The following is a 13,792-nucleotide window of genomic DNA, read 5'->3' as shown; positions in this document are numbered from 1 at the left end:
GAACGCGTCTTCCAGTCTACTACGCCAGTATGAAGTCAACTCAACTCTATCCCATACTAAATTATTCTGATGCTATGAATACTGTCTCTGAAAACGAATAACCATTATTGGAATGGAGATCTTTACTACTATCCAGATCTTTTAAGTTACTTGGATCCGACCGTGCATTTCATCAGTAGGAGTAAGATCGCGATTTCAGATCCAGGGATTTACCATTGAATTGGATATGGTCGCATTGGAAATATTGAATAATATTAGACCAGGACTATCGGTACTGGCATCATGGCCCTCATGCGAAGCTGGCTCGCCCAGCATATCGAAAAGTCTCTAGCAGAGGCAGTGGATTGGCTGAAGTCAGTTCATGTGGTAAAGCAAAATGCTGACGGCTCTCACAATCGATTCTCTTATAAACATGAGAAACTTACCATACAGCTCGAAAAGCCTGGATTAGTTCATCTAATTGGCGTCAGTATACCACTTATCACTCGTTCCAATCGTTCATCTGTTGACACACGTGCAGAGCAACAAAGTGCGGGATGCCATTCAATTTATGACCGTGTCTGATGGTACAACCGAAATCGCAGCAGTATTTCAGCAAGAATTTCTAAATCGTTTTCTGGAAAAGAACAAAGGGACACTCGAAGGGCTTATAGGAGAATCATTAGTAGCGGGAGATTGCCAATTGGTATGATGGTCTCGTCAGTTTGTATGAGGTCTCCAGGAGTACTAACTTCGACCTCGGATATGCGACTTCAATGCTGCAGTAGAGCCACCGAACAGATTATACCTCTATATTCCAAGTTTCAAGCTGAAAGGGAGGCAGGATATTTCTAGCTCAGCTCGCGCCATAGAAATTGGAGGAACTATCGATAACACACTGCGTACAATGCAAAAGATCTTAAATCCTAGAGATTGCAACAACGATTTTCACTCGTCCGTCATGCCCGAGTCTCGGAATTCTTCACTTCTTTCACAGTCCGCTATGTTTGCGACACAGGTCTCGAACAGAATTTCGGAACCGCGGAAGGAGAAGAATGATGCTTCCCGAGCCCAGGCGCCAGATATTCTACGCGTTCTCCAAGGAAACCACCAGCCAGCCGTTGAAATCACAAATACTAGTCCTCAACCCAATCAGCCAGGACCACCGCTTGACTCTCCTATTAGTACGAGTGCAGCACGACCGCTTTCATCAATGTCAAATTCCAGCGCAACGAACTCGGAGGAAGATAATGACCTAGGGAATTCCAAACATGCACACGTACCACGGTCACCCATCGAACGTTCTATAGATCAAGAAGAAGTTGGCAGCGACAGGATATTGGATGACAAGGAGCCTAGTTCAAAGAATGCGGCGCTCACTGTCATTGGATCTTCCAACAGGGCGAGACATCAAGGTGTTCCAGTCAATGAAATTTACCCATTTCAGCAAAGTTTGGCATTTATCCCGCGTTCTTACGCCCTTATCTCGAAAGAACAGAGAGCTATTTTGGAGCGTGTGAACTCGTGGGTTTCACCGTCAGAGAATTATGGGTCAATGCCACCACTACTCCCAGGTGTCCTGCAGGCTAATTTATTAGCGTTTCACGAAAAACGGCTCGCTAGACAAGAATCGGTCCACTGTAAGAACACGGTACAGAGCAGTGAAGAGCCCAACCTGTACCCGGATCTAAACACTGTCGGAACTAGGGACAGTGAAGATGGTGATACTACTCATCATGGCAATGATATCTCAGAAGACTCTAACAAAGATGCGGAAGAAGTTGCGTATACTTCCGAACTGCTGCACTTTCACAAATCACCTGACAACGAGGAGGACCATCAGTCGGATAGTGACTCGAGTGATCTTTCCAAGCTTAGTTGCCCGAGCCCAGAAGCCAACTCAATGCCCAGGCAAGTTATGGACGTAAACGCTGCACCGGATCAATCTTTAGGCCAAGCACATTCGGTGACACAACCTAGTCCGACAATTGAGAATGGTGCTGTTATACCTAGTGCAGATGATTCTAATGCGCCAACTTCAGATGGTTCTCAAAAGAGCATTTCCCAATCGCCCCCTGCTATTTCACAAAGCATAAGAACGTCCAATGTTAAGATCAGACTACCTACAGCATCAACCTTTGACTTAACTAGTAGCCCTTCTGATGACGAAGAGATCGAACTGGGTCACGCACATGTCCTAGGCGAAGAAATCCACCGCAGCGACCCACTTGTAGATGAATACCTACCAATTTCACAGCCTACCCTGCCCATAATCACACGGCATAAGTCTGGAGTACAAGTCGAAAAGACACCGAAGCGAAGAAAACGCCCAATTGAAGAATTGTCCTCGGATGCTATTGTCCCTGGCACTTATAATAGCTCACAAAAGGATCCTGATGATAAAAGCTCGTTCATCCCTGAGTCCGGGATATTTTCGTTACCATCGCCCTGCAAATTACCTTCAAAAGTTACGGAGACTTTTGTCGAGGTGCATCAAGACAAGCACGAGCGAAATGACTCCGAGATCCAACGGTCTCATGCCCGACAGATATCATCAACGTCCAATGATGACATAATTTATGAGAATGCATCGGGACCCCAGCCTTACCCACATCTACAAATTTCCGATCTTGATGGAGTTGCTTCTGATGTTGTACCTTCTACTGTTGGAAGACCTCCCACTAACCACTCGCCATCAAATCAAAATTCCCCTGAGCAAGGACATGATCGGGGCATTCTTGCCAAGAGACGAAGAATTACAGATCCTGTGGCTTTAGGCTTCAGTCAAGAAGAATCCCCCTATAGGGACAGGAATGAAATGGTAAGAGCAAACCGGAGAGAAATTCGGAAGGCCTTGCAAAGCCTACCGCCAACAGAAGGTTCTCAGATAGTCGATGGCAACATAGAAAATAACCCACAAAGTCGAGCATCTGCAGAAGGTCCGCGAACAATCCAGGATAGGAATAAGAATGTTCTACCTTGTACAGTAACCGTTGAACAGACTTCCACATCTCACATCAGTAGACCTACTAATCACTCAACGTCCAGTTTAATGACATTGGACGATCACGACATGAGTAAGGGGTCATTTTCACCTAGTGGGACACAGTCAAACTCAGGGAAGGCTCACCAGTCTGAGCAGCAGCCAGCTTCGCTTTTTGAGGAGTATTGTGCTGCTTACCCACGGTACACTGGCACTAAGAAACAATTCTTACAAGCGCTCATATACCTGGAATGGCTTGGAACACCTATTAGGCAACCTCATAGATCATTGTGGGATGATTTTGTCCGGTTCTATGCTCATGAATATTCGGACCATGTCCGGACTAGTGCAGCCAGAATGACTGGAATTCAGTTTTACAATTACTTGGGAATTTCTGATCCCGAATTTACGCACTCTGATGATATAACATGTCGAATGATCAATCCGGAAAGCATAAAAGCTGCTTTATCGTCCGAATCTCCAGATCACGATGCGATTGAAAAAATGCGTGGGAAGTATAGAGGCACTGCAAGACCAGCCTCGCAGCAGTCAATTGTTTACGGTAGTGACAGAATAGAACCAGTGAGGCAATCATCCAGTCCCATTGAGCTCATCACTATCACAAATGCGCCAGTGTCATCTTCTGCACAGCCTGAAAAGATCACTTCAAAGAGGTCTTTCGAAACCGCGGGTCAATCGCCATCATTGTCAAATCCAGAGGTTACGCCCGCGGAGCAAGAAAAGAGGTGGACCTTTCCAGAAAGGGGAATTTCTGGGGACAGCGCTGCACAGGATCCGTCGCCACCAAGGACGGAAGTGCCAATATCGCAACCGAATGCACCTGAAGTATATGAGACAGTTGCGGCGCCAACGGAAGATATGAAGGAGCATAGAAAAGCCACACCCAGAAGGTTTTTTGAAACCCCAAGTCAATTGCCTTCATCACTAGGTCGAGGTTCTTCGCCTCGTATTAGTTCTTTGTCTGCACAAAAATCGGCATCACCAATTGTCTCGTTCAAGACGCCGAACAATTCCTCATCAAAACACACAAGACGCACTGAGCCGGAGAGCCCAACCCAGGGAAAGGCACCGCATATCATGAATGAAAGAGTGCCTTCAATAGAGTGCAAACCGCAAGGATTTTCATCGAGACCATCACTTGAGAGGTCAATATCTCCGCCACCATCACGAAGGGAGTCTACAGCAGCATCAAACAAACCGGAAAAGGTTATGGATTGGCTAAAAAATAAAGAACAGCCGATGAGGGTTGAAAAATCAACCAAGTCTCCATCGACCGCACAAACATACAAGGGAAAGTGGGAATTTGGCAAATATCTCGCGCGAAAACGAATCGAGAGTAGTAGTCGCCCTCCAAGATTGACACCGAGGACTAGTTTTAGCTTAAAGCCTAGATCTAATAGTGGCAGTAATGCTTCGTCCATGTAGTGGTTCGGCAGAAAAGGGATTCTTTGTCGAGGCTGACTAGTTGTGAGGACAGGGAAAAAGTACCGTGTTAGTTTACATATTGATACCCCAGAAGAATAAAAAGCATGTAAAAAATTATATTCGAGCAGTAATGTGAGCTATCTATCTTGCCATGAACGTCGTTACACTAATCGTCTAGGATGATGAATAAAGTCTAACCGGAGGGAGTAAGTGGAGAGCCGTAGAGCTATATGATAGGCTGATGCTCTCGAAACATGGATTACGAGGCCCACAGGGGAATGTAAAACATTTAAAACGGAAGCTCCTGGGAGTCTTGGAAATAGTCAACACAGCACCGAACACAGCAATTACTCTTTGCCAAATCTAGGACCATGTAACTCACTACCGCATACATTCTTGTGATGAATGTAAATCCTCGTTGAGAAAATGGGTGAACCAATAGCAACTGATAACATACGTTATAAAATGCACTCTGAGTTGTTGAAACTGCAAGCTAGAACCCCTCATTGCCCCTCAGATGTTTTAAAGGTTCCAATTGCACCAGATAAGTAATTAGAGACAGACTATCCTCACCGTCCAGGGATAAAAAAGGAGATATGTACGAGTACATAAGCAGCCCCCTTACAGCTCATTAACCTTACCATTGACATTATTGCTTTTCTATCCTCGTGTCAATTCAAGGGATCAATCGATCACGTCGCTTTTTCGGCACTCCTTGCATGACATCAAGCCCTCAACGCCTCCTCCTTATTACTTTGATGCTTATGTAGCAGACTACTCTCACCGTCCTTTGGAAGTTCCCTTCACACATATATTCTCAAAACTCCACTCGAAACTGCCCAACGCAGATTTCTAAGAATCATTCAAACATTTTCCAACATGGCACAACCAAACCGCTTTTTGATTTGGGGAGGAGAAGGTTGGGTTGCGGGTATGTCTAGGACCCACTCATACTGGAGAGCATCTGAACCGTGCTAACCTAGTCGCTGCAGGACATCTCAAGACCCTTCTCGAAAGCCAGGGAAAGATAGTCTATACCACTACTGTTCGCATGCAGAATCGTGAAGCCGTCATTGCAGAAATTGACAAAATCAAACCAACTCATGTCCTTAACTGTGCTGGCTGCACCGGACGTCCCAATGTCGATTGGTGCGAGGACAATAAGGAAGAGACGATTCGAAGCAACGTTATCGGAACGTTGAACTTGACTGATGTTTGCTACTTAAAGGGTGTCCACATTACTGTCTTTGCTACAGGATGTATCTATACCTATAATGATGAGCATCCAATTGGGGGGCCCGGGTTCCTGGAGACTGATCCTGCCAACTTTGCTGGCTCGTTCTACTCGGAGACTAAGGCTCATGTTGAGGAGGTTAGTACGATCCTTCGCACAAAGTTGGCTGTACATACTAACAGCCACGCAGGTTATGAAGACATACAAGAATGCTCTCATCCTCCGACTCCGAATGCCCGTCAGTGATGACCTCCATCCCCGAAACTTCGTCACCAAAATTGCCAAATACGACCGCGTAGTTGACATTCCCAACTCCAACACTATCCTCCACGATCTTCTCCCTGCCTCGATCATCATGGCAGAGCACAAAGATACCGGTATCTACAACTTCACCAATCCAGGAGCCATTTCTCACAACGAGGTCTTGTCTCTTTTCAAAGAATATGTGAGACCAGAATTCACATGGAAGAACTTCACACTGGAGGAACAATCCAAGGTCATCAAGGCGGGACGAAGTAATTGTAAGCTGGATACTACGAAGTTGATCAAGAAGTTGGCAGAGTATGGATATGAGGTTCCTGAGATTCATGAGGCATACAAGGGATGTTTCCAGAGAATGGCTGCTGGTGGTACCAAATAGGTGGTGCATAGGTAACATGTAACAGGGGGGATTTGCAAAAGCTGTTCTTTCACACTTCTTGTTATGAAATGTAATTGGAGATATCTCCTCTCTACGTCTACGTTGAATGGATGCACTTATTGTCTGATTCCCGTATATTTGTGATATCTCTCCAATGTGAAAGTTTGGATAATATAAGCTTGAGGTGAGAGTTCCTTTTATCGCCATGATTGTTAGGGTGGCCGAGGGGATATAATGGCTATGAACAAGTTTCTTATCATCACTATTGCTCTTACATGCCAAAGGTTTACACGGATTAATCTGTTCTGCGCATTATCGAACAATTAAAATGTTAGATTCCAGAGTAAATTCTGTGATGATATTCCTTATCCACTATTTTGTCTATCTTGTCATGACGTTTCCCCAACACAGCGCATTGGTGCAATCTAAGCACTGTCTTTCAGGGATGCTGGGCTGCCCCTCCATCAGCGAAAATTTCATGCAACTGAGATAAGATCTTAAAAACCGTTGAAACTTGCTTGATAGATTAACAAGGGAGGGCATTAATACTACAGTGTAAATGTAATAACAAAACTGAGTGTGAAGTGAATATAACTTCATCATCATCATCATCATCATCACGGTTCACTGTACTAATATTATACATACATTATTTATTATATAAAATTATTATAATAACCAAAATGAAAACAACTCAACGAGCGTAATAAAATAAGCGTCCCTCTCGCTTCTCAATTCCTAATCCGGTGGTACAGTAGAAGTCAGAAGTGGCAGTGATTAATGTTAATAAAGCCTCGCGTCATATTATCGCATTCTCGGCATTCCATTCTTGAATTTCGAAGAAAATAAATTCAGCCTTACTGCGAAAACTTACAATACAGTGACACTTACTGCACATTCGTGCCGTACCGACTTGGCTTATCATCAAAGTCGCTGAATATATTTTCTTTCCCTTTTACTCTACCTATCTACTTCCTAGACCCGACTACTTGACTTACTTCGCTCGTGGGCTCAAATTACTTCATTCCTCAGCAGCAACCTTCGAAATGGTTGTCGATACCACATACTACGAGGCCCTCGGTGTCAAACCCGACGCATCGGAGTTAGAAATCAAGAAAGCATATAGAAAATTAGCTATTATCACTCATCCAGGTACGTTTTACCACCTTCTCCAGCAATACAGTTCTGCCCTCAGAGATACTGACATAACGAAGATAAGAATCCTGGCGATGACACGGCGCACGAGAAATTCCAAGCTATCGGCGAGGCATATCAGGTCCTTAGTAATGAGGATTTGCGCAAACGGTATGATAAATTTGGAAAGGATTCCGCACAACCTGGGGAAGGGTTTGCGGATCCGGCAGAGTTCTTTGGCACAATTTTTGGAGGGGAGGCGTTTGTGGATCTCATTGGAGAAATTACGTTGATGAAGGATTTGACAAAGACTATGGATATTACCATGCAGGAAGGTGCAGAAGAAGAAGAAGAGTAAGTCTAGTTATATTATGACTACGGAACAGGGTTTGCGAACTTGAGGCGCATCGTGATGATCTGTGGGTATTAGATGGGTTGACTAATGTTATCATAGATTCCCAGGGACTGAAGCAGCCAAACGGGAGAGTATGACCGCAGAGAATGAAAAAGCTGGACCATCGGCGGCTGCTGCAGACGGTACAGCTAAACATGTACCCTCCGCGTCTGTATCTGACGCTACAGATTCTCCTGCTCCTCCATACTCGGAGAAACCACCAGTTGCCCCCAGCCCTGCTGGATCAGGAACATCAACCCCTAGACGTACTACTCAAATTCCTCTCCGACCGGCCATCATGAACCAAACAGAAGAGGAGGCTCAAATGGCTGCTGCAGGACTCACAGAGGAGGAGAAGGAGTTGAGGAAGAGAGAGAAGAAGAAGGGCGGTCTCTCAAAGGCCCAACGTGAAGAACTAGCTGCTTATGAGAGGGAACGTGCCGCGGCTCGTAAAGAACGAGTCGACACATTAGCAAAGAAGTTGGTAGATCGTATTAGCGTATGGACAGAGACAGACAAGGGACCAGATGTTACCAGAGCATTCCAAGAGAAGACACGACTCGAGGTAGAGAACCTCAAGATGGAATCTTTTGGTCTGGATATTCTTCATGCGATCGGTCAAACTTATCTCCAAAAAGCCACCGGACTTCTCAAATCTCAGAAATTCTTAGGTATCGGCGGGTTTTTCTCCAGATTAAAGGATAAGGGAACTATCGCAAAGGAAACCTGGAATACAATCTCTAGCGCTATCGATGCGCAAATGACCATGGAGGAAATGGCCAAAATGGAAGAGAAAGGCGGCGAGGATTGGACTGATGAGAAGAAAGTTGAATATGAGCGTCGCGTGACCGGAAAGATCCTTACAGCTGCATGGCGCGGAAGTAAATTTGAGATTCAAGGTGTTCTCAGAGACGTTTGTGATGAGATTCTGAACGACAAGAAGGTTCCCATGTCAAAGAGACTCGAGCGCGCTCAAGCTTTAGTTATTTCGGGTGAAATTTACTCCAAGGTATGTATCACAGATCTCGAATTCCACAAGAAAGAATCACAACTAACCAAACACCAGGCTCAACGCAACCCAGAAGAAGAAGGCGATTACATGGCATTCGAACAATTGGTCGCTGAAGCAGCTGCGAAGAAAGAGAACAAGAAAAAGGGAAAGGATAAGAGGGAACATGGTCATCATCACTCACACCACTCGGACGCACAAGCTGCCGCTGATGATTTACCTAATGTTCCTAAAGCTTAGATGTGGATATAGGATGAGCATGAAGATGAACATGAAGATGCAGATAAAGATGAATAGGGTAAATCCGAAGAGGCTGGAAGGAAAAGCCTCGTGGAAGCTTAAATGGTATAACGATTTACCTTCTGCGTGCGTCGTGGCTGTTTCCTATTGTGTCGTGATTTGGTAGTATAAAGATATCTCTTCTTTCTTTTGGTGTGTGTGGCGTTTTAATCTATCTGTAGCGAAGATGAAGGAAAGAATGGATGGGGTGGGGGTGGGGGTGGGGATGAGCATGAGTATGAGTTTAAGCATGAGTATGAGTTTAAGCATGAGTAGAGTATAAGCATGCGGTGGATGTAACCTGTATGTACTAGATATGTCATTTGATTATTTTGCATACATATATTCATTCACACATGTATCTACCTATTCATACGTACGTGGAATAGAACGCAGTGGAATGAACGAATGAATGCATGTATGGTAAATCACAACCCTAAGTAAATCAATAATTCCTTCAAATCACTTATCAAGCAAATACTCGAGAAACTCGGAAGAAATAAGTCATTAAAACACATCTCATTATTTCTATCAATATCATCATGACTCAAATTAATGGTACATCTATTAAGAGATCTGAAGTACAAAGAGGAAAAAGATCATGTCGTTCCTAGGTACCTAGTATGAGTTCATTAGCGCCACGCCACGCCGTGCCGGTAAACTCATGAGTTAAATAGAGGTATAATTAAAAGGAAAAGAATTAGAGTTCCGCATGATCATATCCCTGTGCAATACTTTGCGTTTCCGGGCTACCTGCGTCGTGTTTGGGTACGTAATTTCCTTTCTTGAGTTCGCTTATGGCGACGTCAAATCGAGCTCCTGCTAGCCATGCTGCTCCAACCTGGATCTTGTTAGTGAGGTTCTATGGGTCAAGGGAAAGAGACGTACCATAAGTCCAGAGATGACTAAAAGTGTCCCGAGAACTGCTATCATAAGGTACATCACATCTCTCTTCGCCTCTGCTGTTTCGGCTGCTGATTTCTTCTCGGCCGCAGATGTTTCACCAGCTTGTTGTAAAGCAATAGCCTTTGGATCTTGTGATGGGAATATAGATTCGATGAATTGTTCGATCTGATGAATGTTAGCAAACAAATTCGTCTATAATCAAATTCAATCACATGCCTTTCCGCATGCGATGCTAATCTTGAGGAAGTTAGGGTCCTTAGGCGAGTTCTTTTTATGTATCCTCCTTGCATATCTCTTAAAGATATCACAAACCGTACGCAAGTTTTGCGAAGATTCCATCATCAATTGACAAGCATCACCTTTTGTGATCTTAACATTCTTCTCGAAAATAGCAGGGTTCTGGAAAACAAGCTCCAAGGTTGCGATTGCCATGGCTTGTGGGATAGCAACAAAATTGAAGACACTCTGATCCTTTATGCCCGCCATGTAAAACAGACATTCATCCGCATGGCGAAGGGAATTAAGAACCATCTCTGAACTGCAAGCCAAAGCCACTTCTCTGTTCTTGGGATCAAAGAGGTCATCAAAGTTTTCAACATGCTTTGACCAGATTTCCTTAGGCCAGAAACGTCTCTTGTCATCAAAATCCTCCCGAATATCACGAATGATATTTGTCTTTTGAAGGAATTGACCCATGGACTCGGACAATTCCGGCCTGTTGAGCAAAGCTGGATTTGCTAATTTACTCTCCACAAACAATCTTGTTAAACCATCTCCTACAAGACCAGCAACATAATGACAGTATAATTCGTAATCCTTGATTGTGTTGACACCATTGATGTTGTGCTCTGCATTATTCGCATAATCGGCCATTCCGTCACCCATCTTCTTCGTAATATCCTTGATGATCTTCTGGTAGGCAGGTTTGCACTTCTTGAATTCAGTAATGACACAGTCGAAGTGAACCAAAAGTTCTCGATCTTTCTCATTGGGTCCATTCTCGTTGAATGTCCATCCGTCCTGCTCAATAATGCTATCAAAGGTTCTCAACAATGGTTCCTTCTTCTCTAGTGGTATTGTCATGTCATCTTCGACCGTATCTAATCCTCGCAAAATCAGATAGAAAAGGGCGACTGGCACAAGTAATTCGGGGTTCAATTCTTGAATAACTGAACTGAAACTTCGACTGGTCAGTTCGAGGTATTTGAAACAGTCTTTCAGAGATTGAGATTCCTTGGTTGGATCTCTGGTATGAACTGGGTCGTGCCATAATTTCCTAATTCATGTGTTAGTGATGGCAGATGAGGAGATGTATTCCAAAAACATACCATTGTAAGATTGCTCTTAACTGATTTGGATGGACAGAAAGGTACAGGAGAGTTTTGAGGAGACCCATGATGTTGGAAGTGGAGATAGCTAGATGGATGGATTATCAAAAACTTTGAATACGAAAATGTGCAAGAATTGAATTAAGTTGTTGTGGATATCGTTTTTCGAAAGGATGAATGCGCTCAGCAGGGTAACTTTATGGAGATAAAAGTTGAAATTATGAACGGATCCGGTATGGAATTACTTGTCCGTCCCCGATTGTTTGAATTGAATGATTGTATCTGAAAAGGAATCACCAAATCAAAAGGGGATGTTATTCAATCAACAAGAATACAACGCGGTAGATAATAGAGACAACCTTGGAAGTAAGTGAATGGTTGAATTGTAGCTGCCAGCAAATTTCGGGATATTATTATTGTAAGTTAGGTTACATAAAATGTTACTGTCACCGCCCAACGTGCAGTAAAAGCACGCTTTGAAGTTTAAGGACTAGTGGATGTCATGTTGGCTCCAAAAGTTAAAGTTTTCTGGTGAAAGAATGGGACGAGGATGGCAATGCTGGTGTCCATTTTTCCTATGCAATTTTATATACCACTTTGAAGTATATCTGCAAATTCCAAGTAAGATCTTACTCTTACTTAGATAGTTATCTATTATGGCTGGATGCAGTCAAACCACACAAATTTTCAACGGCTATCTCTCCTTTCCGTCCCTTACATGCCTCTACTCTAGGCTTGAACCCCAGATTTCTCCTTGGCTTGGTGCATGCACATGGTGCATATCAGCCAATGAAATTACACTAAAAACATACGGAAAAGGAGTTGAGCGGGAGCCTAATAGTTTAATTGACGAGGCTGAGCATGTTTTTCCACTCCGCAGTTATGCCATATATATAATAACGCTATCATGACAACACCATTTCCGGGTGCAACTTGGATTCTTTCTTTCTTGCCCTGCTTCTCTCTTTCAAATCTTTCTCTAACCTAGTCGTACGCCTGTGACTATTTTATATACCCAACTTCCTGCTATGAAATCTACTTTTTAACTCCGAAGAGTCGCCAACTACAAGCTACAGCCGCACCACATAACACTCGGGCTTCACCTTCTTTTAAGCTTAAAAGACACAAGCTTTACGGATATCATTCTCTAAATACCCATTATCTATTCGAAGATTAAATTATTCAACAATGGGCGACCTTGAACCTCTAGAAAGAGATGTGGAAATGGCGGAGTCGCAACCAATGATTGGGGAAGAGACACCCAATCATAAGAACGAAGGGAAAAGAAAGAAGTCTCGAGCCAGTCAAATCCTCGATATTGCTTGCATTGGTTTGAATATCATTAGTACAGTCGTTCTCGTCTTTCTGAATAAATGGTTTGTCTAAATACGATCTTTCCTCTCAAAATACAAAAGCTAATCATGTAATAGGATATTCAAAGATCCTCAATTGCGCAACATGCAAATATCCTTCGCAATGTGGCATTTTACCTGCACAACCATAGTATTATGGTTAGCTAGTCGTTCTCCTTTCAATCTTTTCGTCCCTATACGATTGCCATTTCTCCAAATGCTCCCATTATGTTGCTTCTTCGCTGGCTTTCTCATACTTGGAAATTTGAGCTTGGCATTCAACTCTGTGGGATTCTACCAGTCAGTCATCCCCTCCTAATTACTTTGGTCGCATACTATGCTAACCCTGCCCTCACTAGACTTGCAAAAATAATGACCACTCCCTGCGTCGCCCTCCTTCAATACTTTTTCCTCTCCAAATCCGTCTCTCCCCAGACCATCCTCGCCCTCGCTAGCGTTTGCATCGGTGTAGCTCTAACTAACACCGGAGCCTCTGGAACTTCCAAACTCGGCGCTTCAATCGCCATTGCTGCATTTGTAGTAACAGCCTTTTACCAAGTCTGGATCGGCAAGAAACTCACCGATTTCAAAGCCTCATCTCCCCAACTTTTGCTCAATCAAGCTCCAATATCAGTTTTGATTCTAGCGTTTCTAGTGCCCTTTTTCGACACAAAACCAGATGTGTCGATCATTCCGACAGATACACTTGTTGCCTTAGCTTTAAGTGGATTAGCAGCTGCATTATTGAATTTAAGTCAATTTTTAATCATAGGAAGAATGTCAGCATTGACATTCAACGTCGCTTCCAAGTATGTTTCCCCTCATACACACCTTGTCTACATCACTCACCCACAATATCAAACACTAACTCCCTTCCCTCCAGTGTAAAAACAATTATAATTCTCACCTACGGCTGGGTAAGCGAAGGCCGCTCTCTCACAGTCAAAGATTCCGTAGGTATATTATTAGCTCTAGGTGGTGCAACAGTCTATAGCCAGCTTTCACAGCGGTAAAAATTCATCATTTTTGTAATGTGTAATGAATGATTTCTTTTTCACGACCACTTGATTTAGATGGGATATGGCGTTTGAGTGGATTAGCGGTGATC

General features: G+C 43.6%; 6 protein-coding genes across 6 annotated transcripts; 5 read left to right on the top strand and 1 right to left on the bottom strand.

The window, feature by feature from the left end:
• Positions 1-282: 282 nt before the first annotated feature.
• On the top strand, positions 283-3,060 carry SS1G_02531 (predicted protein; the record flags this gene model as incomplete). The annotated part of the gene is made up of 4 exons (XM_001596261.1): positions 283-353; positions 666-698; positions 835-2,800; positions 3,028-3,060. 4 exons carry the CDS (start codon positions 283-285, stop codon positions 3,058-3,060), a joined length of 2,103 nt encoding a protein of 700 aa, XP_001596311.1.
• Positions 3,061-3,319: 259 nt separating this feature from the next.
• On the top strand, positions 3,320-4,408 carry SS1G_02530 (predicted protein; the record flags this gene model as incomplete). Its single annotated transcript, XM_001596260.1, has 1 exon — positions 3,320-4,408. One exon carries the CDS (start codon positions 3,320-3,322, stop codon positions 4,406-4,408), a length of 1,089 nt encoding a protein of 362 aa, XP_001596310.1.
• Positions 4,409-5,287: 879 nt separating this feature from the next.
• On the top strand, positions 5,288-6,282 carry SS1G_02529 (hypothetical protein; the record flags this gene model as incomplete). The annotated part of the gene is made up of 3 exons (XM_001596259.1): positions 5,288-5,339; positions 5,401-5,780; positions 5,833-6,282. 3 exons carry the CDS (start codon positions 5,288-5,290, stop codon positions 6,280-6,282), a joined length of 882 nt encoding a protein of 293 aa, XP_001596309.1.
• Positions 6,283-7,328: 1,046 nt separating this feature from the next.
• On the top strand, positions 7,329-9,059 carry SS1G_02528 (hypothetical protein; the record flags this gene model as incomplete). Its single annotated transcript, XM_001596258.1, has 4 exons — positions 7,329-7,434; positions 7,497-7,770; positions 7,871-8,819; positions 8,877-9,059. The coding sequence occupies 4 exons, from the start codon at positions 7,329-7,331 to the stop codon at positions 9,057-9,059; spliced, it is 1,512 nt and encodes a 503-aa protein (XP_001596308.1).
• A 739-nt stretch (positions 9,060-9,798) lies between these two features.
• SS1G_02527 (hypothetical protein) lies at positions 9,799-11,400 on the bottom strand (the record flags this gene model as incomplete). The annotated part of the gene is made up of 4 exons (XM_001596257.1): positions 9,799-9,939; positions 9,987-10,169; positions 10,317-11,280; positions 11,333-11,400. The coding sequence occupies 4 exons, from the start codon at positions 11,398-11,400 to the stop codon at positions 9,799-9,801; spliced, it is 1,356 nt and encodes a 451-aa protein (XP_001596307.1).
• A 1,120-nt stretch (positions 11,401-12,520) lies between these two features.
• Positions 12,521-13,697, top strand: SS1G_02526 (hypothetical protein; the record flags this gene model as incomplete). The annotated part of the gene is made up of 4 exons (XM_001596256.1): positions 12,521-12,708; positions 12,763-12,984; positions 13,044-13,493; positions 13,568-13,697. The coding sequence occupies 4 exons, from the start codon at positions 12,521-12,523 to the stop codon at positions 13,695-13,697; spliced, it is 990 nt and encodes a 329-aa protein (XP_001596306.1).
• Between the last annotated feature and the right edge of the window lie 95 nt (positions 13,698-13,792).

This window comes from Sclerotinia sclerotiorum, genomic scaffold, assembly GCF_000146945.2.
Source record: "Sclerotinia sclerotiorum 1980 UF-70 scaffold_3 genomic scaffold, whole genome shotgun sequence".
Taxonomy (NCBI): Eukaryota; Fungi; Ascomycota; class Leotiomycetes; order Helotiales; family Sclerotiniaceae; genus Sclerotinia; species Sclerotinia sclerotiorum.
Note: the sequence above shows the minus strand (reverse complement) of the source record. Positions and strands in the feature narration are given on the sequence as shown.